The 26,179-nt window shown below is 42.3% G+C and overlaps 1 protein-coding gene across 3 annotated transcripts in view; it reads left to right on the top strand.

Moving 5' to 3' along the window:
• Positions 1–9,473: 9,473 nt before the first annotated feature.
• Positions 9,474–26,179, top strand: part of cadm2b (cell adhesion molecule 2b) — a 140,757-nt gene continuing 124,051 nt past the window's right edge. For all 3 annotated transcript variants that reach the window (XM_069668306.1, XM_069668307.1, XM_069668308.1), the window contains exon 1: positions 9,474–9,772. In XM_069668306.1, coding sequence (XP_069524407.1) covers positions 9,712–9,772 — 61 coding nt within the window. In that variant the 5' untranslated portion in view covers positions 9,474–9,711. The remainder of the gene's footprint in view (positions 9,773–26,179) is intronic.

A 26,179-nucleotide genomic window follows, 5' to 3' on the forward strand; every position in this document is an offset into this window, starting at 1 on the left:
GCCTGAATGCATGTTTGCTTACGTTCCATCACTTATTCAAATCAGTTTATTTTACTTTGATGTGAGCAAAGCTTATAATTGCGAGTATACCTCAGTCATCATGTTTCCTTGATGAAATTTTTATCTATGCATTAATTATGCATTAGTTTTGCATAATGTACCGATGGAATCCTACTTTTCCTCCCAAACAAAACTTATTAAAGTATTTTTTTATTCCACTTGCTGCTAACTTCCACATATCTGATGCTACCGAGTGAGGATATTTGCAAACAGGACTGATGAGAAGGTTAGAGAATGAGCAGCGCCTTCTGTTAAATATGTTGACCACAGTGCATTACTGCACCCACACGCATCACTCTGTTTAGGTTGAGATGTTTTACAGCAGTCTTTCAGCCGTTTGCAAAGAGTGGATTAGTCATTCCTTTAAAAGCCTGAGGCGAGCAGCACACTTCTTAATACAGTGGAGTGGACGCCAAAAGAAGTGAGGAGAGCAGAGGCCTGTCAGAGAACAGGTACAGTAATGTGCTGCGGCTGAAAATAAGGATTGAAATTAGACCACACACAATCGTGTTTGGTCGACACAGAGCTGTTTGGCTGAAGAATATTTTACCTGCAGAGAGAGAAATCTGTGTCCACACATGAGGCCTGGAGATGGTTTGTTGTTAAATTATGAGAAGCCTCTTTAGGAGCGCTCACTGAGCGTTATGGGTAAATTAGTTTTTTACAAAAGTACTTGAGAGAAGCTGCAGTACGAAAAACAATTTCTGACAGAAAACCACTGTTCATACACTGACTGATTTTTAATTATATATTAATTATAACAGGCTGATTTCAGTTTAACCTCCCTAGTTTGTTTATATGTAGAGGCTGTGTTTAAAGTAAAGAATACCAGAGGAACAAAACGTTTTTGATATAAATTTAAAGCTCCTGTGAGGAGTTTTTCGCTTGTTATGAAACAGACTGAAATTAATTCTGATGACTCTGTATGAGCTACAAAAGCAAACCTGACCATCAACGACGAGATTGATTATTTCTATATAAGGGGGGGAAGCGAATAACTGCACGCTGCCTTTGTTTACATTTTCCAGGGCAACAATTTAAAGGGAGTGATACACAAGGCTGTTAAAGAAAGCAGGGTGAGATTTTTTGTTTCAAACCATCACTTTAGCATGTACAGGACAAAATCAGCTGAGGGATAAGAAGTACGGCTTTGTCCACAGGGAGCGCCAAAATCAACACAAACCCAAAGTTCCTCACAGGAGCTTTACACATGTTGTATGTGATAGTTTTTTTTTTTTACATATACTCCCATTTATGATTAACTTAATACTCTTGGGAACCTTCAACATTTTGTGGTATTGCTTTCATAATCAGGGGTAACCAGCAGATACGAGCCTATACTTTGTAACAACATTAGCATTAATGTTTTCTAGCTTGCACCAGTGATGTAGAATTTAAATAACTTGATAAATTACACTTTTTAGTCTGTGAGTTGTTTAATCCTTAATGTCTGACAGTCATTTTCACAGTAAGTAGCCGAATGCCAATTAAGTTTGGTGTCTGTATATAATAATACAACATGCACGTCTAGACCTGCTCTACATGTTAAGTTTCATGAGATCATTTTTGTTGTGATTTGGGGATTTAAAAATATTGATTGATTGATTTATAAAAGTTCAAGATGCGTAACACAAATCACAAACTGTGTCTGCCAACCTGCCAACACTTGGACTTCTGTTGTGCAGCTCTGTTAAACCTGAGCTGTGTTTTTGTGTGTGTTTGTGTGTGTGTGTGTGTGTGTGTGTGTGTGTGTGTGCGTGCGTGTGTGCGTGTGTGCGTGTGTGTGTGTGTGTGTGTGTGTGTGTGTGTGTGTGTGTGTGTGAAAGCGAGAGAGAGCTGACAGAAACAGAGGGAGAAGAGAGCGGGAGAATATTATATCAATACTAAGATTGAGTCAGTAGGGAGAGGATGTAGAGGCAGAAGCTGGCACACTCCGAAGATTGGCAGCAGGGAACAGATGGTCAGGAGGAGAAAGGAAACATGACCAGGATGTGTAGTTATGCAAAGATAAGCAAAGGAGGTGCCGAGAGTGCCGATGAGCTATGAGACACTGGCATCATAATTCTGTGTACAACACAGCTATCCCAGGATCAAAACTTTTGGTACGTTGGCTGTGTCAGACGTCAGGCTGCTGACGGAGTCGTGCTCTGCTTCTAAACTTGTTACTTGTTTCACACTAAGTGTGTCGTGGATTGAAGCTGATGGACTCCAGCTACGGTGCTTTTTGTTTGCTTTGTGATTGATGGCGCTGTTAAGGTTTCATAAATTTGGACGTAGTACATCAATATGTATAGATATATTTATAATATCAGTATCAATTATGTCATAGCTGCTCAGTGTTGTCTTTATTGACTCGGATGAATGTGCTGCATGACCTTGATGATAGCTATCATAACATCCCAGCTTGAATCCTCAGCTCTAATGCTAATATTAAATAGCTGCATGCTAATGAGGCTGCTTTGTCAGAGCAGCATAATGACGGTAAACTGGGCTGACCAGCACGTAACGGCACTGAGACCGGGACTTAAAGTCTTGCTGTTAATCTTCTGCAAGTCCATATCAAAGTGATTCTGGCCCCAATAAGCAGCGAGAGAGAAATCCACCACGGGCAGCTAAATCCTAAAATCAGCCCATTTTCCATGCAGTGGTCTGTGAGAACACCAGCTGCTGTGGGCTGTGGTGGACGTGAGCCCTAACACAAAGCGCTCCACTCTGCATAACCAGGGCACTGTGTTTGTTTGTACCGGCAGGGCTGCGGAGAGGAGCGTCTGCTGGAACATGCCTCCGTGCTGCTCCCACGGGGGCGGCGTGTGCCCTTGAAAAGATGCTCGGTTTGTAAAGTAAAGACAAAAGGCCAGTATTGATTGAATTATTATGGCTCCACGCTCCTGGAGCGGAGCAGGAGCGATACAGTAATTACCATGCACCTCTCCTGGCCCAAACATGACTCATGTTTCAAGAGCAGAGTCACCAGAAAGTAAGGGTGGGGGGGGTCTGTTGTGTCACCATGTTTATTTAACATTTCATTTGCAATTAATGAGCCATAGTACGGCTCTGCACAGCAACTCTGTGATGTGAGTAATACAGCAGTGCACTGTGGTCTGCTGTGCTGGGATCCTTGTAAGCACTTCTTCATTAAATGGTGCTGAAATGTTTTACTCAAGCGCAAACACTCAGAGTCAGAGCTGGAACAGGTCCGCTTACTGGAGACTGAGGGCAGCGTCGGATAAAAGAGCTCTTAGGAAACATTATAGAAATATTTAAACTCTCGTCTCGTGTGTTTTCAGAAAAATCTCAATTCTCATTATATATTAAATAGTGTTTGAGGTTTTGCATGGTACTTTGTTGAGTTATGGTTTTAATAATCTCGGGCTGCAGAGCGTGCTGCTTCAACGTACCGAGTTACCCACACAACTTTTCCGAATAAAAGCCTGAACAGGTGCTTTCATGTCAGTCCAGGTAGCAGATGTGAGAGAGTGACTCAGCTCTGGAGTTGACCACACTTGGCTTGTATTGACTACGACCAAGCTGACTCAGGCCTCTGTCAGATTTCAGCTGAAAGTTTGTTACATATCGGCCAGTGGTGGTGAGTTCTACACAGAATTAAAGAAAAAAGCACAAAAGGTGCTTTTGAGGAGTCACACACGTCTGCACTGTGCACAGAATAATACATTTTTGCCCATGAGGGAGGAAACAAATGTTTGAATCACCGACTGAGCCGGTCCTTTTTACATTTCCCTGTTGTTCCCCAGCATGGGGAACGATTGGGATTCAATCTGCACAGAGCTCTGAAGTCAGAAGGAGCTGCACCCAAAGTCTCATGTTGTAAAGCTCTAATTGTTAGATTTGAATCATCACCTCTTATTCTCAACAAAAGTCTGTTACTTTGGGTGCTGGTGTGTGATGATGATTGTTTGCTAATGTGTTGCATTCTTGTCCATGATATTTTGGCCCTTTGTAGTTGCTGTAGTTTCAGCCACACTGTAATATTGACAATATTAACTCCATGAATCAGTTTGTTTTTCTTTGGATTTTCACTTATTGTTGAAGTTGTATCATCGATCTTTTCTTTGTTTGTTCAGCCAGAGTAGATTACAGTTTACTCGCAACACTTGCAGAGAGCGGAAAAGCAGCCGCTTAGCTCCGCCTACCCTCTCTGGCAGACCAACCACTGCTGGCTGATGGAAAACGCGTCACTAACTGGGCGCCGCTTTTTTTTCTGTGAAATTCGCCAGACATGCAGTCTGTAATACTGCAAATGCAAAGGCTTTCATCAGTGGGCCACAGGCTCAATCACCATTGTGTTACCTCACTTGGCGATAGGTAGTGACTTAACAGACATTTATTTAAATGAAAATCTTTGAGATTATTACTTAAAATAACAAATTGTTTAATGTTTTTTGTTTTAAGTAAAAATGTCTTACAGTAATTTTTACAGTATGTAGCCGAATGCTAATTAAATTGGGTCTCTGTAAATAATAATACGAAATGCGCGCCTGGACCTGCTCTATATGTGAAGTAGTAGATAATTATTGTTGTGATTTGAGGATTTAAAAATAGTTATTGATTGATTTGATTTACAAGCGTTCAAGCGTGACACAAATCACAAACTGTGTCTGCCAACCGGCCACACTTAGCTGGACTTCTGTTGTGCAGCTCTGTACTCGAGCTGTGTGTGTGTGTATGTTTGTGTATGGTCTAATGTTCCTATAGACGTGTTGGTTCTCCTTCATCTCTGCGTCACGGCGCCTCACGACGCTGAATCATGTTTGATTTTATTGTCAGTCTTCCAGGTGACTGACGTGTCAGCTTGTTGGCAGCATATGGCTGATATTAAGAAGCGTTTCTTAGTTGTTTGATAGCTGATGAGATTAGACGAACATATGGCTGTACTTTTAAAGGGAGACAGTAACGAGAACCTGTAACAATAATGACACACTGTGTGTGTATTTGTGTATATTTGATGCTGAAATGACGTGAGGTGCATACATCTCCACACGACATGTTTGAGTGATTACTTCTAATTTCACTGCTTGTAATGACATCCATAGAGTGCTGACTTGCATGTTCTTGGGTACAAAAAAGCCATTATCAAATGTAGCGGTTCCCAGTGTCCCATCAATAAGGCAATAAAGAGATGGAATCGTATTCCCAGCAGCCATCAATAGCAAATATTCTTACAGGATAAGGAAAGGCACAGAAACCATAAAGCTCTCATCGCATCACGTTAAAGTTCAAGCTGTACGAAGCTTTAGAGAGCAGGTGTTATTTCCCTGTGGAGCACTGACAGGAAAAAAACCATCATGTGTCAGAAACACTGAGTGGTAACGGGTTTATATGGAGAACAGTACACAAAGTGTTGTGTTCCTGTGGAGTCTGAACTTTAACCCTCGGCTCAGGGCTGGAAAAGCAAATGTACACATAGAAATACATTTGACAATAATTGGCAGGGATTCAAGTGGAAGGCCGGGATATACAAACATCATTCACAGAAATGACATTAACTCTTAATGCTCCTCTTCATCTTCGTCTGCAGCGTTACAACACAGTCTGCACATCATTACACAGAGGCAGGAAGCAGAATAATGACATCATTTAAGGGTAGGCAGAAATATTAGTGCTCATCTCATTGTGATGAATTGGCTTACAGCTAATTAAAATATATTTTTTTACGCATGCTGCTGTTTTACATTTTAACATAGGAGGTGAATGAATTACAGGGATATTTAACCACAAACGTTACGCTAAAACTACTTTATATACATTATGCAGACGTCTTTTCAGTTCTCTGAAACGTTGCCATGAATTATGACTTATTCTCATTAACATAAAAAAAGTCGTGGAACTCGACTTCATCCTCCCAGCAGAGTCAAACATGCCAGGAAACCTTTCAAAATAAAATAACTTGCAACTGTCAACAGAGGGAGACAGAAGTGCTCAAAAGAGCGTCTGATGAAATATTAAAAGTTGTTATCTAAGTGACAACATTTGCATTATGTATTTAGTAGGTTGCTACAAAGGATGGAAGCTGGCGAGGCTTTCACACAGACACTCTTTGTATTCCTAATGTGTAAAACACAACAGTAATAATCCCTCTAGGTAGGAAGCAAACTGCAGAGCTTTTGTGAGTGATACTTTTAATTGAATCTTATGAATTAATTAATGAAGGGTGTTTTGGGAGCTCATTAGTATGAAACTGAACATTTTAATCTCTGCTTTTTCATGATATTTCTGAGACCTAACAACAAACGCATAGTGGGAACACATTACGGAAATTCAATTATGTGCACAACTCATCCAAAGCTGAGCTTATATCTGATAGAAAGTTTCCTTGTATAATTGGTTCACCTCTTCTGTTCTCTGATTAAAGGCACAGACGTCTCATGGAAGTCTGTAACGGCTCCGTCCTACTGAGGAAGTTTGAGCTGATGGAGAAAGAGGAAGAAGATTTCAGAGCTAAACCAGTTCTGTTCATACTGACGGCAATAACAGTGTTTGAGGGTTACAAAGTCAGATCAGTCAGCACTCTTGTTCTAACCAACAACATCGACAAACATTTTAAAGAATTAGAGTTTACTATAGAATTACATAGAATTTATATTAAAGATATAATCTCGAAGATTTTCATGTAAATAAATTACTGTTAAGTCATTATCTATCGCTGTATTGACGCGTTTTCCATCAGCCAGCAGTGGTTGGTCTGCCAGAGAGGGTAGGCGGAGCTAAGCGGCTGCTTTTCCGGTCTCTGCAAGTGTTGCGAGTAAACGGTAATCTACTATGGCTGAACAAACAAAGAAAAGATGGATGACTACAGATACAACTTCAAAAATAAGTGAAAATCCAAAGAAAAAGAAACAAACTCGACGCTCAGATGAAGGCAAACAGTCTGAAAAGGAAAGCGACCGTCAGCCAGGAAAATCAAGAGTTACAAACGGAGCCAACCTTGGACGTCTGGTTCTCTGGGACGTATGCGCCCAGAATTGCCTTTTATCACCATAATGTGGCCTCAATTAGAATTAAACTGAGAATTTTGAGATTATCACTTTAACACAAGTGTTTACCAAGAATTCATCATCTATGATATTTATTTGATTTAAACTTTATCATACGTTTCATAATCTAAGAGAGGAAAACGAGGCTGGCTGTGATTCGTCCTGTCACATTTATAATTTTGCAAGTGTCATTGAGTGACTTCTAAAACCTTACATTAAACATTAAATGACATATAAGGACGTGTGTACTGTTTAAACATCCTTTTTATAAACATACGAAGGAGAACAACATCCATAGGATAAAAGTTGTAGTTGTACTGAGGCTCTTGATTCAGTGTTTAAACTCAATCTCACGTATTTCTCACAGTTGTTTGTCTTTAATCCGGATTGTGTGTTGTGCAGTACAGTATCGATGCCTAAATAAACAAAAGACTGACACAACCCATGTCCTGATCCTGTGTGCGGCACTCCATCACCCAGAATGCTCCATTTCCATAAAGCATCCAGGCTTCACGACTGCTGTCACTCAGGCCCGTCCTGGAATGGATGGCTCACCTCGTGTGTCTGGATGAGTTGTTTTTCAATCAGCGAGGAGGATTAATGCTATCAGTGACACCTGCCTGCATATTCATGTTCCTCTGCTCAGCCCCAACTTTTGTCTTTTGTGTTTTTAGTCTCTCTGGTGGGTTTTGCAGGCTTGAACTTCGGGTTTCATGTTTCATATTTAATAGGAAACTCAGTATTATAATTGGGATTCTCAAGTGTAGCTGGTGAGCTTGTTAAGTTTTACAATGCACACAATTGGGGCTTTGTAAATGATACAAAGAGAAAGGGAGTATTCAGAATAGCGTCCCAGAGATAAATGCAGAGGACAACATGCTCCTCTGTGTTACATCTCTGTGTCAGCAGCCCTAGCTTCCCGCTGAACCCTCACGGTCAATACGTCGTCGCTGTTTAAAAGGCGCATGAGGAGACTTCTGTTCTCGAAGATCTAATGAAATGACGAGGAATTGACCTTCAGGACACATGGGATTGATTCTTTACCACCCTCCTCATGGTAATTGGCTTTGTATAGTTCTGCTCTGAATTATAAGCGAGCCGTATAGTGAATGTATGTCACACACCAGCGCTCAGTCCTTCAAGGTTTACAGTTCAGACAGGCAACAATGGCTCTGCAGGGATTAGAGATGTGCACGGCTCCAGGTTAAAAGCTGAAAACGCAGCATCAGCATACAAAAGTGAACGAGTGCACGTCTGAGTAAAGGGTCCCTGTTCGACCCATTCCGATTACAGCTGTAATGGATTTAAACATGCGGCAAAGTGCCGCATTTATTTCTTGTGACAAAATTTAGTGATCCATCTGATTGCTTGTTTGGATAATGAATGCTGGATGCTGAATGATGTATTCCCACTGAGAGAAAAGCCTGCGATGTATATTTTTAGCACCACTTTTTCTCAGGTGGCACGGCCAGGTCAGCAATTTGATTCAAAGTGGGAGTGGCGTGGAAGGCCACTGTGCAAAATTGAACCAAATTCGAGCTGCAGCATGTTAAACCATGTGTAAAATCCCTGCGATGGGTTTAGAAAACGATCCCTGGCTGGAGCCGCCGCTCTCCCCACACCTCTGTCTTTAGGGACGGTCACACTCATTTCTGTGCACCACTCGCCGGAGCCTTTGAAGGAAGAGGGATGTCCAGGAGCCCATTAACCTGCTCTGCGCCTGTGCACTGATTCCTGACACACAGCCAGACAAAAGGTCACGACCTCGGAGAAAGAAACCGTTTTTTTGGTTTCTGCATTCTGTCCTTTCACTTTCTCAGACTCCAAGAAAGACACTTAGAATTTTCCTTGTGATTATGAGTCAGTTTTGCAGTGACGCTTATTTTTTTAGTTGCGTGGTGTTGACTGCAGGCTTGTTTGTCTGCTCATGAAGCTGTTTTGACTCTGGAGCGGCTGTTCAGACTGTCTAAAAGTGTTAAATTAACTCTGCTGGCTGTGGGCATATTTTAATACATTAAATCACACGGGCGGAGATTTTCGCACTCTCACAGTTAAGGCTCTCACTGACACAAACATGAAGCATTGAGCATCACCACAACTTCCTGTTAAAGCCTCACAGAGGGTCTGTGTTATGACCTTATATAGTTTCTATTTTTTATTCAGGGCCTCAACTATCAGCACATTCCTGCAGAGGCTCTTTGTTCTCTGACATTTCTAAATGGTGCTCCTGAAACGATCCCAGGATTACTGATGTAAGACAGTGACCCCTCCGTCACACGGTGTGTTTGTTTTGACAGTTTACCGGAGATCAGAACTATTTCGAGGTGTTCTCCATTGGTGAAGCGTCTTCATTAGTCAAAAGGCGTGGGCGGGACTCCTGCTCTCTGCAGCGAGTCAAAGAGAAAGGCAATAAAGGGAGACAGGAGCTGCACTTTGCCGACGAGCTTCTCTGCCGTCCTGCTACACTGTACAGTATCACTGCCCCCGGATCTGCGAGAATACACAGGGACTCCTCTGGAAACGGCAGAGTTCATCAATGTAACTCCGCTCAGTCCGAAGCTGCGCCGTTTACCTGGATAAGTCCATCCGACGAGAGGAAGAGACAGAGACAGACGCGCGTGGAGTGTCGACGTGAACCCGTGCAGGAAAAGAGAAGAATATGATTTTCAAGCAGCACTTGATCTTCATCCTTTACAGCCTCTATGCGAGCGTCTTTAAAGGTGAGCGCTGATGTGGATGTAGCTGTAGACGGGCGTGGTGTGCGGGGAGGTGGTGTCTGCGTTTAGTGTAAAGATCATATGTGATCATGTCGCACGTGAGTTTAAGTGTTCACCACGAACGGACTTGATTTCCTGTCAAACGCTGTGTTTGCGCAGCAGTGTCCGGAGCTCGGCCGCTGCTGTCTGCTGTCACAGCCGATGTGCTGGAATGCTGGAAGTTGAATTGTGCACAATGAAGAGCAGAATGCGGCTGCACAAGTTTGTGTAGCGGAGACAACTTGCATGGTGCCCTTCCTTTGGTGTGAAGTGACCGATAAAACCATGAGGCTGCAGACGAGTCGCCTGCAGTCTCCTCCTGTTAGTCTGATCATCCGGCTCTGTTCCTGGAGCTGACACACAGATGCACGAGAGGTTACAGCTGCTCGTGCGTGCGTCCTGTTGTTGTGAGACCGGTGTCATTGTGGGAATAATGTTGAACTCATACTGTCGTGTCTTTGTGGGCCTTTGAAGTGATTTCACACATGGTTGTAAATCAGTGATTATGCAGAGGAGCTAAACAAGTCTTTCGATGTAGCGATTCCTGCGTCTGAGTTAAGCTTTTGTCTCCACACGGCCAGTTTGCGCACTGTAAGTGTAGGCACAATATGTGTGTGTGTGAGTGTGTGTGTGTCGGTATGCATTACTGAGCCATGTAGTCGCTCATTTAAAGTTGGGCTGCAGGGATCAGGGGCAGGTGTGTGACGCCTCTCTGCGGCCAGGCATCAGTGTCTCCTCATGACAACTCCCCTCAACTCCCCACAGACCGTCCCGCTCTTGGACATGCCTGCGCAGCCACCGCCCTGTAGGCGACCAGTGCGCAGATACATAACACCTACAGCATGGAGGAGGAGGAGGAGGGGGAGAGGGGCTATCATAGGGTTTCATGTCAGGAAGTCCCAAATCAAAGCAAAAATCCCTGCTGACACCAATTGACCAACATTTTGTCCCACATGACATCAGGGGGAAGCTGACTCACTTCACTGTGCTGAGGAGATGAAGCTGCTGATTTAGAGAAAATCTGAACTATTTCCCCATCAAGGACCTCACAGTGAGAGCCTAAACAGACTCTGAAATCAGTAAGAAACCTATACTCAGTCTGTATACGGCTCATGGAATTTCAACATCACATCGAAAAGTCTGCTCTAAAGAGTCCTATTTAGCTTCAGAGATGTCACCTCTCGCCACATGTCAAATATCTTTAGACAGAAAGCGTCAGACCTTCACATGTGGAGGAGAGAAGCACAGCTGGGGCTCAGTTTAACTCAGAGGCAGCTTTAATATGTTAAATCTTCTCCGTCTGACTCGTGCATTTCTCTTTAAAATTACCAAAGGATTTTTTTCTCCCGCCTTGACGTATGGAGCTTTTGGCAGTCCTGCTGTCCTTCCCCCTCAGCCCGTCCCCCTCCCCTCACATCCGTTTCATCTCAATGAGCTGTCCAACTTGAGATGCCATCAAGTGGTGTATATCCAGCTGTGACCTGATGACACATTCAGCCACATACAGCTCGTGCCCTGTCCTATAAGAGGGTCATGGTTAGGGTTAAATAGGCGTGCATGATGTTGCATGTTTTACGTACCGTTACGTATAAACTGTAGACGCTGCGTAACTGTTACTCTTATTGAAGCGCTGCATATATTTATAGATAATTTTCAACAACTCAGGCAGCCATTCATGTGGCCATGTCACTGTTGTGTGGTCAGGTTCATGGAATGGACAATTTGACGGTGCGTTCAAGGATGGCCCTCACAAGCAGGACAAACAAGTGGTTACCTCTGGGACAACTGGTTACATTCTTCCTCCTTCTCAAGGTCATTGGAGTCTCTGGAAGACGGCTTTAACGTTGTGATGGAATAAATGGAACCAATTAAAACTAGTGGTATGCTTTGGAAAAAGGTTGGATGTCATTTACTGCATGTGAGTTTTCCTTAATGGGCTCTATGGAGAGCCAGTGGCGCGGTGCTTTGAGGTTGGTGTTTCATCGCAGTTCTAGTGTCGAGAAAAAAATGTTTTTGTTTAAAAGTCAGACTCAAATATTGTCTTCAAAATTAGAGCAGCAACAACAAAACTCATGCTGATGGTGTTCTATTGTTGCAGTTTTAAGATGATTTTCTCCTGAGCTCATCACTGATACCTTTCAGTTATAAATTGATGCATCGTATTACCAGCTCAATATTTAGCTTTATCAGAATGCTGGGATCGGAAGTGATGCTCTGGAGAGTCCATCTATGAATACTGTAACACAGCAGCACGAGCCTAACTACTTCAAGGGCTAGCATATGATGGTGTTGCTACAAACCTATTAGCATCATTAGCTAACCCCACAGTGACATCAGTGTTGAGAATAAAGATGGACAGATCAGAAAGCGAGCTCATTTAGTGACAGATTTGGGTTCATAACATCGAGCCATAGAGAAGAAAGCACAGAGAGTTTTTATCATGTTGTCCAAGAGCTGAGCTAAGATAGCGCTCACTTCAAGGGCCACTTAAAATATTTATGCTATGAGGCTTAAGTTTAGACACATGCCCTGGGCAGTGCCTCAAAGGCTGTATAGAAAGCACTCAGACAGCACACACCTCCTGCGCTGCACAATCCTGCAAATTGGTTATTAAGCAGGTCAGAAATGTTTAATCTGCATCGGGATCAGGATCTGCTGCAAAACACACACGTGGGCAATTATTGCACACATGTGCCAGATTTTTTTTCATCCAAGGAAGAGCGTTTGTGTGGCAAATATTCAAAGAATTCTCTATCTTGCAGTGTTAACAAGCCCTGTATAAACTGCGGCTGTAGATCTGCACTGGGCCGTGGCGTAACCTCTCTCCAGATTAAATTAAATGTGTAAACAGGTTGAGATATTGTGCTCGCTAGCAGACAAACAAACCAACAAATGGGAGTGAAAACATAACCTCCTCGCTGAAGGTAATAAGGTGCATGCATCTTGTGTGCGATCACAGCCTAATCGACAGTTAAATTGCAGTGTGCTGCATCACACACTGCAGTGATACTGTAGACAAGACTTCAGCATCAGCAGCTCTGTTCACGCTCCACAATGCCAGGAGTCATTTCATGCAGGCTCATCCGTCTTAGAACAACTACACTATTAGTATTTAGCTTAAATGCATAGCTGGACTCTTATCTGTACCTGCAGCCTATGGAGAGCTGCACTGCATACATGTTTACTATGCAGTAGTGGCAGAGTGGATTAATGCTTATGTACAGTTCTGTGTGTCTATTGTCTCCTCTATTGTGTGTCCCGCAGCCTCGTGCGTCTGCTCGGAGTGTGAGGTCCTGTAGTGTCGTATGTGCACCACAGGGAGTTCATGTCACTCTGTGAGCTCATTTTGTATCACTGCATCATCACAACATATTTTACCAAAGGCAGCTAATGCCGACGCTGTCAGACGTGTCAGAGCCAGTTAACAGGTTAGATGGCAGGCAGGCTAGTAATGCTAATTAGCCATGTGGCACAGCTATACTTAGTCTCTTTGCAGACCTGCGAGCTGATGTAAGTGTTCTGATCTGTGCGTTTCTCTGCTGGCCACAGCGTCTCTGACTTTCCTTCTACTCAAGTGTTTCATCACCTTCCTTCTTACTGGCTCCGAAAAGCTCCCGCACCGCCAGGGGAACTTTTCTTTTGTTTGAGCACGGAGCCTTTCATCATTTCTTATCTCGTCAGACGTTTTGGCAAGTACAACCTGCAGGTGACATTTGAGCGTTGGTGTGTGTTTGACCATAACGTGTGGGGGCAGTAATGAGGGCAAAGCGGGGAATAAATGAAAGTGGCTGTCTTTTCTTTTTTTTCTTGCAGCATTTAATCTGGTATCAAAACCAAAGACATCAAAACTAAAGACAAAAGGGGACATGGATGAATAATTCCCTCATAATGTACATGACTAATTTCTTCCCTGATTAGTGAAGAGATCGAGGCGTCATCAGAAATGCACAAGAATCTTGTAAAACATTTGATATTTCCTTTCAAATATTGGATTAAGAGAACACCCATCCATATGTGGGTTACACCCTGATTATAATTTAAAGTTTGTTCATCAAAAGTCACTTTATAATCTGAAAATGACAAATTGTTAATACTGAGGACTTTTCTAAATCTCCCAAATATAACATGTCTGTTTTGGTCATTTGTTTAAGATTCAGTGACGGCATTCCTACAATAGAACAGTATTGACATGTCCACACTTCTTTCTACAGAAAGGCAGAACACACACACACACACACACACACACACACACACACACACACACACATACACACAAACATACACGTGTCCCAATCCACAGGCTGCAGCCTTTGAAGGAGGCGGTGCATGGAGGATGCTCCATTCACAGCCTGCGTAGACCGTTAAAGCTGAACTGAAATGAGACGGTCTGGTCTACCCTTGCGTCACCTGGCAACAGGTAGCTAGCGGGCTAACTAGCTAGCATAAGTTACATAAGTTAACCTATTATTTTAAGGATAATTTGTTTCAAGGGCCCTTTCATTTACTAATTTTCATGTGTAACTCTAGCTATTCGATTGAATTGAAACAAAAAACGTTAACATTTTAAAGTGTATTCCTCGGCCGTTTAAAAGTCATCTCGTTTGAATTGCCGCGCAATGCATCCAGGGATACGGTGGGCCGCGGAGGATGCACCCGATGGATCCTTCCTGGCCGGGGTAACGGAGGACGCATTTGCTGGCTGCATCTGAAGGAGCCTTCGAATTGGGACAGCCTTCGACGCACTTCTGTGACGCAATCGGCCTTCGAATACGGCCTTTGAAGGCTGCAGCCCCTGGATTGGGACACAGCTACACACACACACACACATATATATGCTTGGAGTTTCAATCAAAGCTCTCTCAAAAATAAAAATCATTCCATGCACAGTACATGCATGCATAATATTGCATGCATTACATGTAACAAATGTGCTGCATTATTTAAATGTTTTCATTTGCATTCATCAGGATGGAAATTTCCACAGATAACCAAAATAAACTGGAAGGATGAGATTTTGACCACATTTCCTGGTCTGTATGCATAAGGTGAGGATTCTGCATATTATGCTCCAAAATCCAATCAGCTTTCACCCGCCTAACAATGCTGAAAATATCCATTATGTATAAAAAGCAAATTAAAGGCAGCAGTTTCAGAGGATCAGGATTAAAACGAAGCATCAAAGCTTTCCTGTTGTCTGGGGCAGAAGCTGCACGGCCTGTTATAGAGTTCAGTGAGGAGTAGCCATTTCAAAGGCAGCTTTCTCAACACTCAGACGGCGGACTACGATGTGAATAACTGTCCTACCTGCACAGTCGATTTGCCATTTGGAGTGTACTATAGGTTTGCAGTTGGTGCCTCACTTCTCAGCTCTTTTATGTGAAATGGAGTTCTGTTTCAGCCTGGATCGGGGTGTATTGAAAAACTCTTGAAATGAATACATATTGGACCCGAGCGAAAGTGAACCCCAAAATGTCACATATTGTGAGACGCAGGGAGCCGCTGAGGTGTATGCATGGCCGCATCTCCTGTGGGTTGGAATAATCAGGCAGCAGGAATAAGCTGGCGGAGCTGAAGGTATGGCAGGGAAGGTGGTTTACATTCAAGGATACCCGTTCCCCACTGATGAGGGTTAGCTTATCCCTGCAGAGCGTCTCCCAGCTGCCAAGTGCTGGCTCTGGTTCTCTGCTGTACCTCTGCAAATGAATAATCCAGTAAGGGGACAAATGTGCTCCTAAAGAGCCTCTGCCGTCCTGCTTGCTGTCTGTTGACAGATATACATCTGTAGGGATAAGCCTCAAGCCAGAGGCAAATGTGCTCAGACAAGTGGGGAGCGGGCTTAAAGATTAGCCGCTCGCTGCCCCAAAGACGCCGCGTGCTGTCAGTCTCCCTCCTCCATGCTCTTTGTCAGAGTGTTCTTACACGCCATGCACTCTCTGAGTGGGTAAAAGCTTAGCAATGAGGCAAGTAGACTGTAAGGGCAATTAGTCTATTTAAGATCATTCAGACTCGTATTTGAGCGAGAGAGGTTTTTCTACTTGTCGAGAAGCTTGTCTCAAGATACTCATGATAAGCTGAATGCTACAATTGGTCACACTGGAAGTGGTTAAAGCAGCGCTTCCATCTAAAGTACCTGAAGAGGCACCTGTGATCACGCACCTCAAAGAGGAGATCCACGTTTAAACAGAGTTTACATGTATTCTTATATGAACTCCGACAGCTGAGTCGATATTTCTAACCGTGAACTTCACCCTGCCGAATCTGAAACCCAAGGAGCCGAATTTAATTTGTCATGTGTCATCAAGTAGCAGCAGATACTGTGTTTACAGCATGAGGGGGGCTGCTGCTGCTCGTTTCACCTTCCATACTGAGTGACAACGAGGAGATTTAAAATTATTATATATTTATGACCATGTTGATCTAAAGACCCTAAAGATCTAAAGTGATACAGCTAACTGTGAGTCCATCCATGATGAGTACGTGCACATGTACCTCTCACCACCGCACGGGTCACTTCCTGTGTTGCATCTTTGGGAAACTGTGGCTCAAAAATGTGGAGGTAAAAAAACACATTAGAAAATAAACTGCTGCTTGTCCTTTTTTAATTTTCCTAAATAGATGATAAAAACCTCAGTAAAATAATGTGTATATATATTTAAAACCATTTAGAAATTACAAATACATAAATGATTGATACCTTCCTCAGTTTAGCTCTGCAAATGTGAGAACATTATTAACATTATTAACTAAAGTCATTTTCCTTTGAACACAACACAGTCCGGAAACAAAGAACAGAAAGACACGTTCAGACAAAGCTTGGACATATTGAGCCCCACATACTATTTACCCTATTTAGTGACTATCTAAAGTTCCAATGTCCTACCATTTTAGTCACTTGCACAGGTGTGTGAAGACAGGTCTTGACGTGCATCTAAATGAGAAATGTCCAGAATGAAGATGAATTTTGGTGAAACAGATGAGTGACGATTACCAGTTGATGAGATGAAAAGAGTCCAGTACATGAGTTCAAGAGTGAGCAGGTTTACGGTAAGAACCGTTTGCTCCCTCCACTTATGCTCAACTAACTTCCATTTACCTGTGACCTATAAACACATGACCTAGTCATGTGACCGACCAACTACTCCAACACAACACACACCCTAGAGGTCAAAGTAAATAATTCCAGCAATCTTTACACAAAACTTTTTACAATATACGACAACAATGAACACATGTCCACGACTTACATGTTCACTCTGCAAAAGCTAATGTGTCATACTGAAGCATCGCTATGATGAAAAAGTTGACCTTTCACCCTTTACTGGGTACATATATCACATATCACAAAAGTCCATAAAGATGCAGTAGAGCTGATCCTACTTTGACATGTAGATTTAAACCCTCTAAACAAATAGGAAAGTGCCTCCGAGCCTGTTTGAACAGACTCCTCAGATATTGAAATGTGGAACGTTTCTCGTTGAGCTTTTGATGAATGATTTTCAGCGCTGCCGTTGTGAAGGTAGGCGTCTGTTCTCTCTCTCCTCTTTATGCATTCTCTACATTTTAGCATTGTGCCCCAAATGAAGCCTATACTTCATTTTATGCCTGTTTGCAGAGTTGACCTTTACCAATCTCTCTTGGCCCTCATCTCTGCTGAAGTGGGCTTTGTGCCCGACTATGGATGAGCCTCTGAATCTCATTTAGCCCGTGTGATGATCTCCCTTTTCTCCTCCTGCTGCAGTCTCTATGAGCAAAGTTAATATTTTTATTCAGAAATGCCATCCATACACTGCTCAATGACCCAGCTGGAGCGTCATCTGTTTTTTAGTCTCCCAGCGTGGATGTTGTATCACCTAAAAGTTATGTCACATTTGTTTGTGAGCTCCTTTGATGGCTATCACAGAAGTGGAAGGCCTTTGCACAAAAGTAGTCCTCATTCTGTTCAGAAAGAGTGTGTTTATAAAAGTGAGGGAGAGATAAGCATGAAATATTGTGAGCATCATTATGTGGTGGCCATAATAGATGCCCCTTTCTCTTTCTGCTGTGCGTGTTTGGGAGGCGTCCAAACAGAGGATTGACTATCTGAGGTATCGCACTGCAACCAAACAACTGGCAGCCTGAGCACAAGTGACTGTGCTTGTTTGAGTTATGTCGGGGTCTTTTGCCAGAGCACAAACAGAGCTGGACAATAAGCTGGGGAGCCTTTTGTGTACTGGTGTTTTATTCCCATCCTTTCCTTCCCGTAGATTTGTTTGTATGAAGCACGAATGATACGGACCAGAGGCTGCGGTCAATCTTTGGATAAGTTGTGTAATGATAATTATTCATGAGTTAATTGATGTGCTTTGTGTTTCAAATAGTCGCTGGCCGCTGGTTTTAAATGGTTCTATTTTTATGTGTCAACTCGGAGAATTTCATCAGTCTCGCACCCTCAGAAGGATTTGGCATCGCTGTGTGTCTGTGCTCATAAAGCCCCTTCAGTCGGCCGGTCCGGCTGGACGTCTGAGCTGCACATAAAGGAGGCTCTGTTGCACTATCTTTGGAAATTTGATAGCTTGCTGGAATAAGTCATGCATTTTCATAGACTTGTAAGCAGCAAATCATGGAAAATGTAGTTATTTATTCCAGAGTAATGTGTTGCATTTTATGGCTTTATGATTCGATATGCTTCGTGCACAATACAGAATTAAAGAGGCTGAAAATAAATAAAAACGATGGAGAAGAAAGCCTGCTAAGTACAGATTGTTGACTCGTGGGGAAGGCTTGTATCCATTTGTAGGTGCAGAATAAAATCCAATTCTCATAAAGAAAGGCTTGTAGACTTTCCCAGCATGCATGTTGCAGGATGGAGGCAGGTGCATGTGGCAGGTCACCTGGCCTTCACAGAGGCATTACACAGACACACATTAACATTCCCATTGTAAGGCTATTTAGTGTCTCCAGTCCGCTAACATACTTTGAGATCTCTACATTTCTGAGGAAGCTCGCAGGAAGTTTGGGGAAACATGCCAACTTAAAGAGCACATACTGAAAAACGTAACAAAGAGGAGCCTAATTAAAAGTGTCTTCAAGTCTGGCATCATTTCAGAGCGTTTCGTGACATTTTCCCAGCATGCTCGTGGTGTTCTCTCCCCCCCAGTGTTGTCATCGCTGCAAAATAAGTAAAGCAACTGTTTATGTGCCCGAGAGCGTCCTGAAAAAAAAATCACACCAGTCCGACCTGTTTATTTTCTTGCAGCAATTAAATTTGACAATTTTATTGAGCAAACTTGCTCGCAGTTATCAGCAGACTAATTCCCAGTGCATACACTGTCTGAAGGCAGAACAACATTCGTGTGAGTCTGTGCATCTGCAGTCGCATTAAAGACAGTTTTTAAGAGAAGTTCACTGCTGCGTCTGGGAGCTATGTTGTCTTGGACTTATAAAACATCATTCCAAATATATCATCGTATATGGACGGACTGAAGCTTGTGTAGCTTCTACATAATGTCCCTTAAAATGTTGAGTGTTTTATAGTTTGCAGATAATTCTGCCGCATGCATGTCCACTCTCATTAAGGAATATACACACTGTGCAGATCAGTAATTCGATGAATAGCATATTCCCGCTGATGGTGTGATGAAACGTATACGAATGCAAATACATCTACAAATGATGAAATTTCATCACTAGGCTAACGAGCTGAATTGATTTAAACAGGCAGTCAATATCACTGCCTGTAGGTCTTTCATTTAAAGGAGTATTATTCTAAAATACAAATGTTTTTCTATAAAGTAAAAATAAAAAATATAAAACATTCTGCTTCAGTGTAAAAACCGGAAATGTATTTATTCCTGCCATCCAAAAGCCGACTGAATGAAGACAGAAAAAGCACAAAGTTAAGCTCATGCATGTTTATACCCTTTTATTGACTTCCTCTTTAAAGGCTTCCCACGGGTCTCTAGAGCTGGAGTGTAGATACTGAATGCAGGCATATTTGCAAGTGAAGGTGGGGGATAAAAGCATTGAAACTCATGTCCTCATAAAGAGGGATCAGCAGTCTGAACGGGAGCTGCATACCGATGCAAGAGATGCCAGCGCTCGGAGCCAGAGAGCATGCTTTGGTGGAAAAAAAAAAAAGACTTAATGCCGCTAAGCTGAGAGCAAGAAGGGGAGAGGAAGAGAAGGTGTGAAGGAGGCAGCTCACAAACTGCAAGCAGAGAGAAGTGTCGTGGTGTAATGTAGGATACATCCGGCATTTTTTCCTCACCTGCAGCGACGGGGAAACATTAAAGGTCTTAATGCAGGTTTTAAATCGAATGTAAAACAACACAGCACACTGATGTTTCATAGAGTCATTTATCTTTGCAGATGTATTTGAGGAAAGAAGGCTGGAGTGTTTAAGGACATTACAATAAGTAAAGACAGATGACCTTCGCTTTAAAGACACTACCTCACTTTGGGAGCAAAGTGTTTCCCTCCTGCGGACTGCTGCATGAGCGTGACACTCTGAGGGTGTGTTCACACCGAGCATGTTTGGAGCGGTTTACTCTAACCCTCGAGGGTTATTATTTCAGTTTGCTTTCTCTTGGCAGGCATGAACTGTGTCTCTCAAGTGAAGGTGTGGAAATAAAGTAACGCTGAAAGAATGAGATGGCGTCATTGTGCAGCTTGTTATGTTGCACTTTTCATCTTGTAAAAAAGACACAGCTTCTTCTAATAACATTCATTTCATTATGTGCAAGTTTGGACACAGTATGTGTCTTTAGTAGAGTCAAAAAGGCAGGATATCATTCCTGGATGGGGTAGGGATGATACACCAATTATACTGAGTGCAAAATACATTGCTTCTCTACTCCATGAAGTTGTCGTGGCGGTCCTGTGAGGGAGGAGACTTTTCTTCACATTAAAATGACCGCTCTAAAAATCCATATTTGATTAAAGCTGCAGGCAGTGAAGGGGCCCGCCTACCTTCACACACGTAGTGCTCTGTCACAGATGTGATGTCACTATTTGACCCTGAATTGTCGTGTTGTGGACACTGTAAGGAGGAGTTAAATGTCACTTCCTGTGTACAAGGTGAGGGGCGAGAGGACCCACAAACACACACTTAAGATGCATATTGATGCATAAGTTTCATGTAAATTGATCAGTATAATTTCTCTTACAACTATTTGGCTCTACGAGGATTTAAAGAAATTTGTGAGAGCCATTAAATCTCTTTTTTAGCCTCTTTTTTTGAGTTAGTTTTTACGTTAAAAACGTCCTAATTTAAAGTAATAATCTCTAAAAGATTTTCATTTAAATAAATGTCTGTTAAGTCACTATCTATCTCTGGATGAGTTGACACAATGGTGATTAAACCTATGGCCCACTGATGAAAGCCTTTGCATTAGCAGTATTACAGACTGGGTGCCAGCGCGTTTTCCATCAGCCAGCAGTGGTTGGTCTGCCAGAGAGGGTAGGCGGAGCTAAGCGGCTGCTTTTCCGCTCTCTGCAAGTGTTGCGAGTAAACAGTAATCTACTATGGCTGAACAAACAAAGAAAAGATGGATGACTACAGATACAACTTCAAAAATAAGTGTAAATCCAAAGAAAAAGAAACAAACTTGACGCTCAGATGAAGCAAACAGTCTGAAAAGGAAAGCGACCGTCAGCGAGGAAAATCAAGAGTTACAACCGGAGCCAACCGTGGACGTCACACATGCAGCACTGTCTGGATATCTGGGAAGTGTGCTCCCGCAATTACCATTTATCACCATAGGTGGCACCAAAGAGAAGGAAACTGAGATCTTTGAGATTAGCACTTTACTTTAAAGATATAAGCGCCCCTGCAACAGGCATCGCACAAGTCATGTTATTGTAATATTAAGAACTACAAATATTTAAGAAGAAAGTGATGCTTTAAAAAGATGCTTATAGTCACATTATAGATTTTTCCTACAGACAAACTAAAGACTAGTGTCCAAAAGGCTCGGCTGAGCTGAAGGTGAATCCAGTTCAGTCACATTTATAGAAGGAAGGTGAATCAGATTTTTCAAACCCCTAAAACTGAAAGCAGCAGAATGCTGATTTGTTTTTGTGACTGTTATTGTGTCCACAGTGTTTCTGTGAATCACAGACTCATGTTGAACAGTCTTAATCTTTAGGGAACACTTGGTCTGACTAAAACAAATTATTCAACAGCAGGGGCGTTTAAACATAAAGATAACATTTAAGTATAACTGGTAAGTGATTCAATGCTGTACAGTACAAGTCAGTGTGAATGAAAAATGGCAAGTTAAAAAACCCTTTGCCGTTTATGGTGTTTGACTTCCACACGTACAGATTGATAACAACCTGCAGGAGGATCTTGTGGATCATTTTACTCTCAGCTTTTATTCATCTAGTTCATTTAAAGACAGACGAGAGCAACAGACTTTTACTGAGAACAAAAGTTATGATTTCACCTGAAATAGAAGAAAGTCTTTGTAGTAAATGTACATAATAAAACATTGATTTGACTTGTGCACTGAGATAAAGAACGGGGGCGGAGGAGCTGTATAAATATTATGGCCTCAGTCGTTAACGTTTCCTCTGCAGGTTAGTTAATTCATACTTCATTGCATATTCTCTGAGAGTGTGCGTATGTGAACTGTACCTGCTGCTGTTTAAACAAATGTCAGGCTTTGGTACATTCACTAATTATATTATTATTATCATTATGAGGTTTTGCTGTTTAAGTGTTTAACAGCCAATTATCATGGATGTGTAATAAACTGTGTAATTAAAAACAGGTTCAGTGACCTCGTTTGAGCAGGGTCAGTGACATCTTTATCTTTATCTTCAAAGATTCTAAAACATTAAACTTTACTGTTTAATGATTAAAGGAGGTGCTGATTAATTGTTTGAGTATTAATTGAAGTTGGACTATAGCATTCCTTTTTATGAGCTTTTTCCAAAGAACACTGATAAGCATGTTTGAAAAATAAAAACTGCATTAATTTGACATGAATTGATCCGAAACTATTGATTTGACGAGCATGAAACAGTGCAGACGGACCAATGACGAGAGCAGACATCAGTTTTGCTTCAGTCTGAACTCTGAGCCCGGTACGAGTCCTGCCTTCACCACTGTCGGCTATATCTGCTATCTGTTATAACACCACAGCAAAGATGTCCCATTTTGGATTGTGTTGCTGAAATAGGTGGATATAAAGCCAGGATGGACCCTACAATAAGCTCTTATAATGGCCAGTCTGCCTTTTGTGGGCTCAGAGATGATTACACATTTAGTATCCTCCAGTCCGGCTGGAGTGTGAGGACATCCGGTGTGTGCAGGTGACCTTAACTACTGGAGCTGTAGCATCCCCCAGATAATGACCACTCTGAACCCCAGGAGCAGGCCTCATCACCCCATAAATACAGGGACCATATGGACTCTGGGCGGAGAGCTGCAGACTGTCACTTTTCAAATGGACGCAGACTTGTAGGAGGCTTTTGTGCAGTGAAAAAGACTCGGTTGGCATTTTCACAGCTTCATGAACACTGTGTTTTGTGGAGGCTGTAGTTCAGTTTAACTGGCCAAATGGCAGATGTCTCTAAAAGCGTAATGCAGTTTTTTTTTAGCCCAGTACTCAAAGGAAGGAAACGATATGGTCAGATGTACTGTGTAAATGTGTGCTCTGGGAAAATTGATCGTCAGAGATTAAAAGCGCCTTTTTCAGAGCAAATTCAAGGTCGTGTGTAAGATAAAATGTTGAATATCTTTTCATATACCAAGAATGTAACCCTTTGCAGTTTTAACACAATGCTTCCACAGTAGAGATGTTCTAAAAGCTGTTAGGAGCTGCGAGACGCGAACAATCCTGTACATTCAGGTTTTTCAAAGCTCGGATGAGACTTACTATTCACTTCTCTTTTACTGAAGGGCATGCAGTGTATGCTGCTTTTCTGTATGCATAGATATAGCACTGATTGAACAGTCAGTGTGTGAGGTAGCTTGATGTAGACACAATTGTCTTTAGTTCTACACACCAACAAATTCTGTGATAGTGAGCTTAAAGGAGCAGTTCACCCCTGGAAAAAGCCACTGTCAGCCAAAGCTGGTGTTCTCTGTAATCGATAGAAGCAATTATATTTGAAATTGGCGCCATAGCTGTGGAGAAAGTTGTACAAACAGCAAGTGGTTTCACCTATTCTACATTCCTACAACACCCAGCGTGCACTGCGCCCCTCCCTCTGAGAGGAATGGCCCAGCGAGAGACAGTGGAGTGAAATACTGCTGCAGGCAATGACTCAGAGTGGGACAGAATCCAAAATACGGATGACACTTTTTACATAGTCTGGCGGAGGTTTTCCAGGGCCCATTGGAGAAGCGGATAGTGTCCTCCAAAGGCACAGAGACAAACTGCATGTTTTCCTACCATAATGGCATCAGCTCCCCATAACAGCATGATAGGACTGAGGTTGAAATCTGGCGAACTGGCCCTTTAAATCACTAAATGACAGGAACGGCCAATCTACAATCTGAAGGTACTCATATCCACAAGGAAGGTGATTAATTAATTTTGACCTGAATTAGTAATTTCCTTTATTTTAATATCAAAATTTGAGCACATCTGCTGCTTTGTCAGAGGGAGTCGTCCCTTGAATCATCACTTATATCACGAGGGGCGTCCTGCACAAACCCCTCCATCTTTAATAGCAAAGCTAACTTCTGTACCCTGTCACTTCCTTTCGGATGCCTCTGACGTAGTTAAGTCCCATAAATATGATGTCGTAGTAGTTTTATTCGGCATCGCTATGGCAATGATGCTTAAAATACTGCATACATTTAGGAGTTGGAAAAGGACGTTGAGAAAAGTACCTGCTGCCAAAAGTTAGTCACCTGGAACAAAGCAGAGCCGTGCAGTGGGAATAAGGTATATTGTGTATGTATTACATGCACTATTTGTTTGTCCTCCTCTTAATGATAATAATAACAATAATAACTTTATTTGCAGCAGCTTTCATGCAAAGATGCAGCCCAAAGTGCTCGACGAATCATGATGAGATAGAAAGAAAGGAAAGGATCATCTGTAGCATAAAGACTGTTCAATCATAGAGTTAAGTATACCTATTTTCTAATGTGTGTGCAACGTTTACATGAAGCAGCCGTAATGCAGCGCAGATGAACCAGGTGCTGACGGGGTTTCTATAGTGTGACTGACTCTGTGACTGCGGGGTAGTTTACGAGGTTACCTGTGTTTCCTGATCACTGCCGTCACTGCAGATCCACATCTTTGTGCACATTAAAAAAAAATCTATCCCAGAATGCTCAGTATTCCCACATCACCGGGTGAACTGTTTCTGAGCTTTGATAAAGTCTCTTCCTCTCAGAATAATGTTTTTCTGTTGGCAAAGAGTCAGAGGAGTTGTTGGAACTTGAGGATGAATCCTGCCTCCTGCTCGGTGTGTGTGTGTGTGTGTGTGTGTGTGTGTGTGTGTGTGTGTGTGTGTAGAGTAGAAATGGAGATGGAGGAACAGGAAAGTAAAACTATTATAACTTGAGAAATAGAGGCCATTAATACAGGTTTTAAGTGTGAGCAGGGGAATCGAGTGACAATTGTTTTTCTATTACTGAAGCTGCAGAATGACACAATATTGATATTCAATTTTTAAGAATATCACGACAGTTATGAAAACTTGGATATTCTGTGCGTCATGACACCTGCGATCAATCGAATCACAATAACAACAAGTCATAAAGGACTCCAGCACGCACACACACACGCACACACACATAGGGTGAGGTTATTTTAGATCTCTTCTGCGTCTAAAGAGCAACAAGAAAATGGAAAACAATAAGTTTTGTGTCTGAGATTGATCACATGAAAAAAGTAATATTGTGCACTGTGCGAGTCTAACGGATGATACTTGTAATTGCGTCTGACTTTAAACCGTTCTGCGCTCCACTTTCCTCAGTTTCAAATAACAATCAGTGAAACACAATCAGGATATTTCCAGATATCCTCTCGCTCTCTGCACCGGGCTCATCCTGAATTACTCACTCTTTTGCCAATGGCAACACACGAGCACTAATAGGAAATATGGGTTTTCAAGATATTCTTAGCTCCACAAAGGCTTCCTCAAATTTATCCCAGATTGACAGACTCCAGTGGGATTTTCACATTCTGCCGTGACACTGAAACTACAACCCACACTCGTTTCTCTGTACCAGACCACAGCTAACAGACAGTGGTGTGAAGTCGGTCCACATTTGATCTGCTGCGTCACTGAGGGTCCCGAGAGTTCAACATTCAAACTCTTCCACAACCCCAGACAATAATGAGACGAGTTCCGTGTCTGAGTACAATCTCGTTGTTCTTGTGAAGCCAAGAAAGTTATTCCTTTTAGTTTCATGTGACTTTTTTA

Source organism: Semicossyphus pulcher, unplaced genomic scaffold (assembly GCF_022749685.1).
Source record: "Semicossyphus pulcher isolate SPU_LCO1_2020_fin unplaced genomic scaffold, fSemPul1.0.p SCAF_19, whole genome shotgun sequence".
Classification (NCBI taxonomy): domain Eukaryota; kingdom Metazoa; phylum Chordata; class Actinopteri; order Labriformes; family Labridae; genus Semicossyphus; species Semicossyphus pulcher.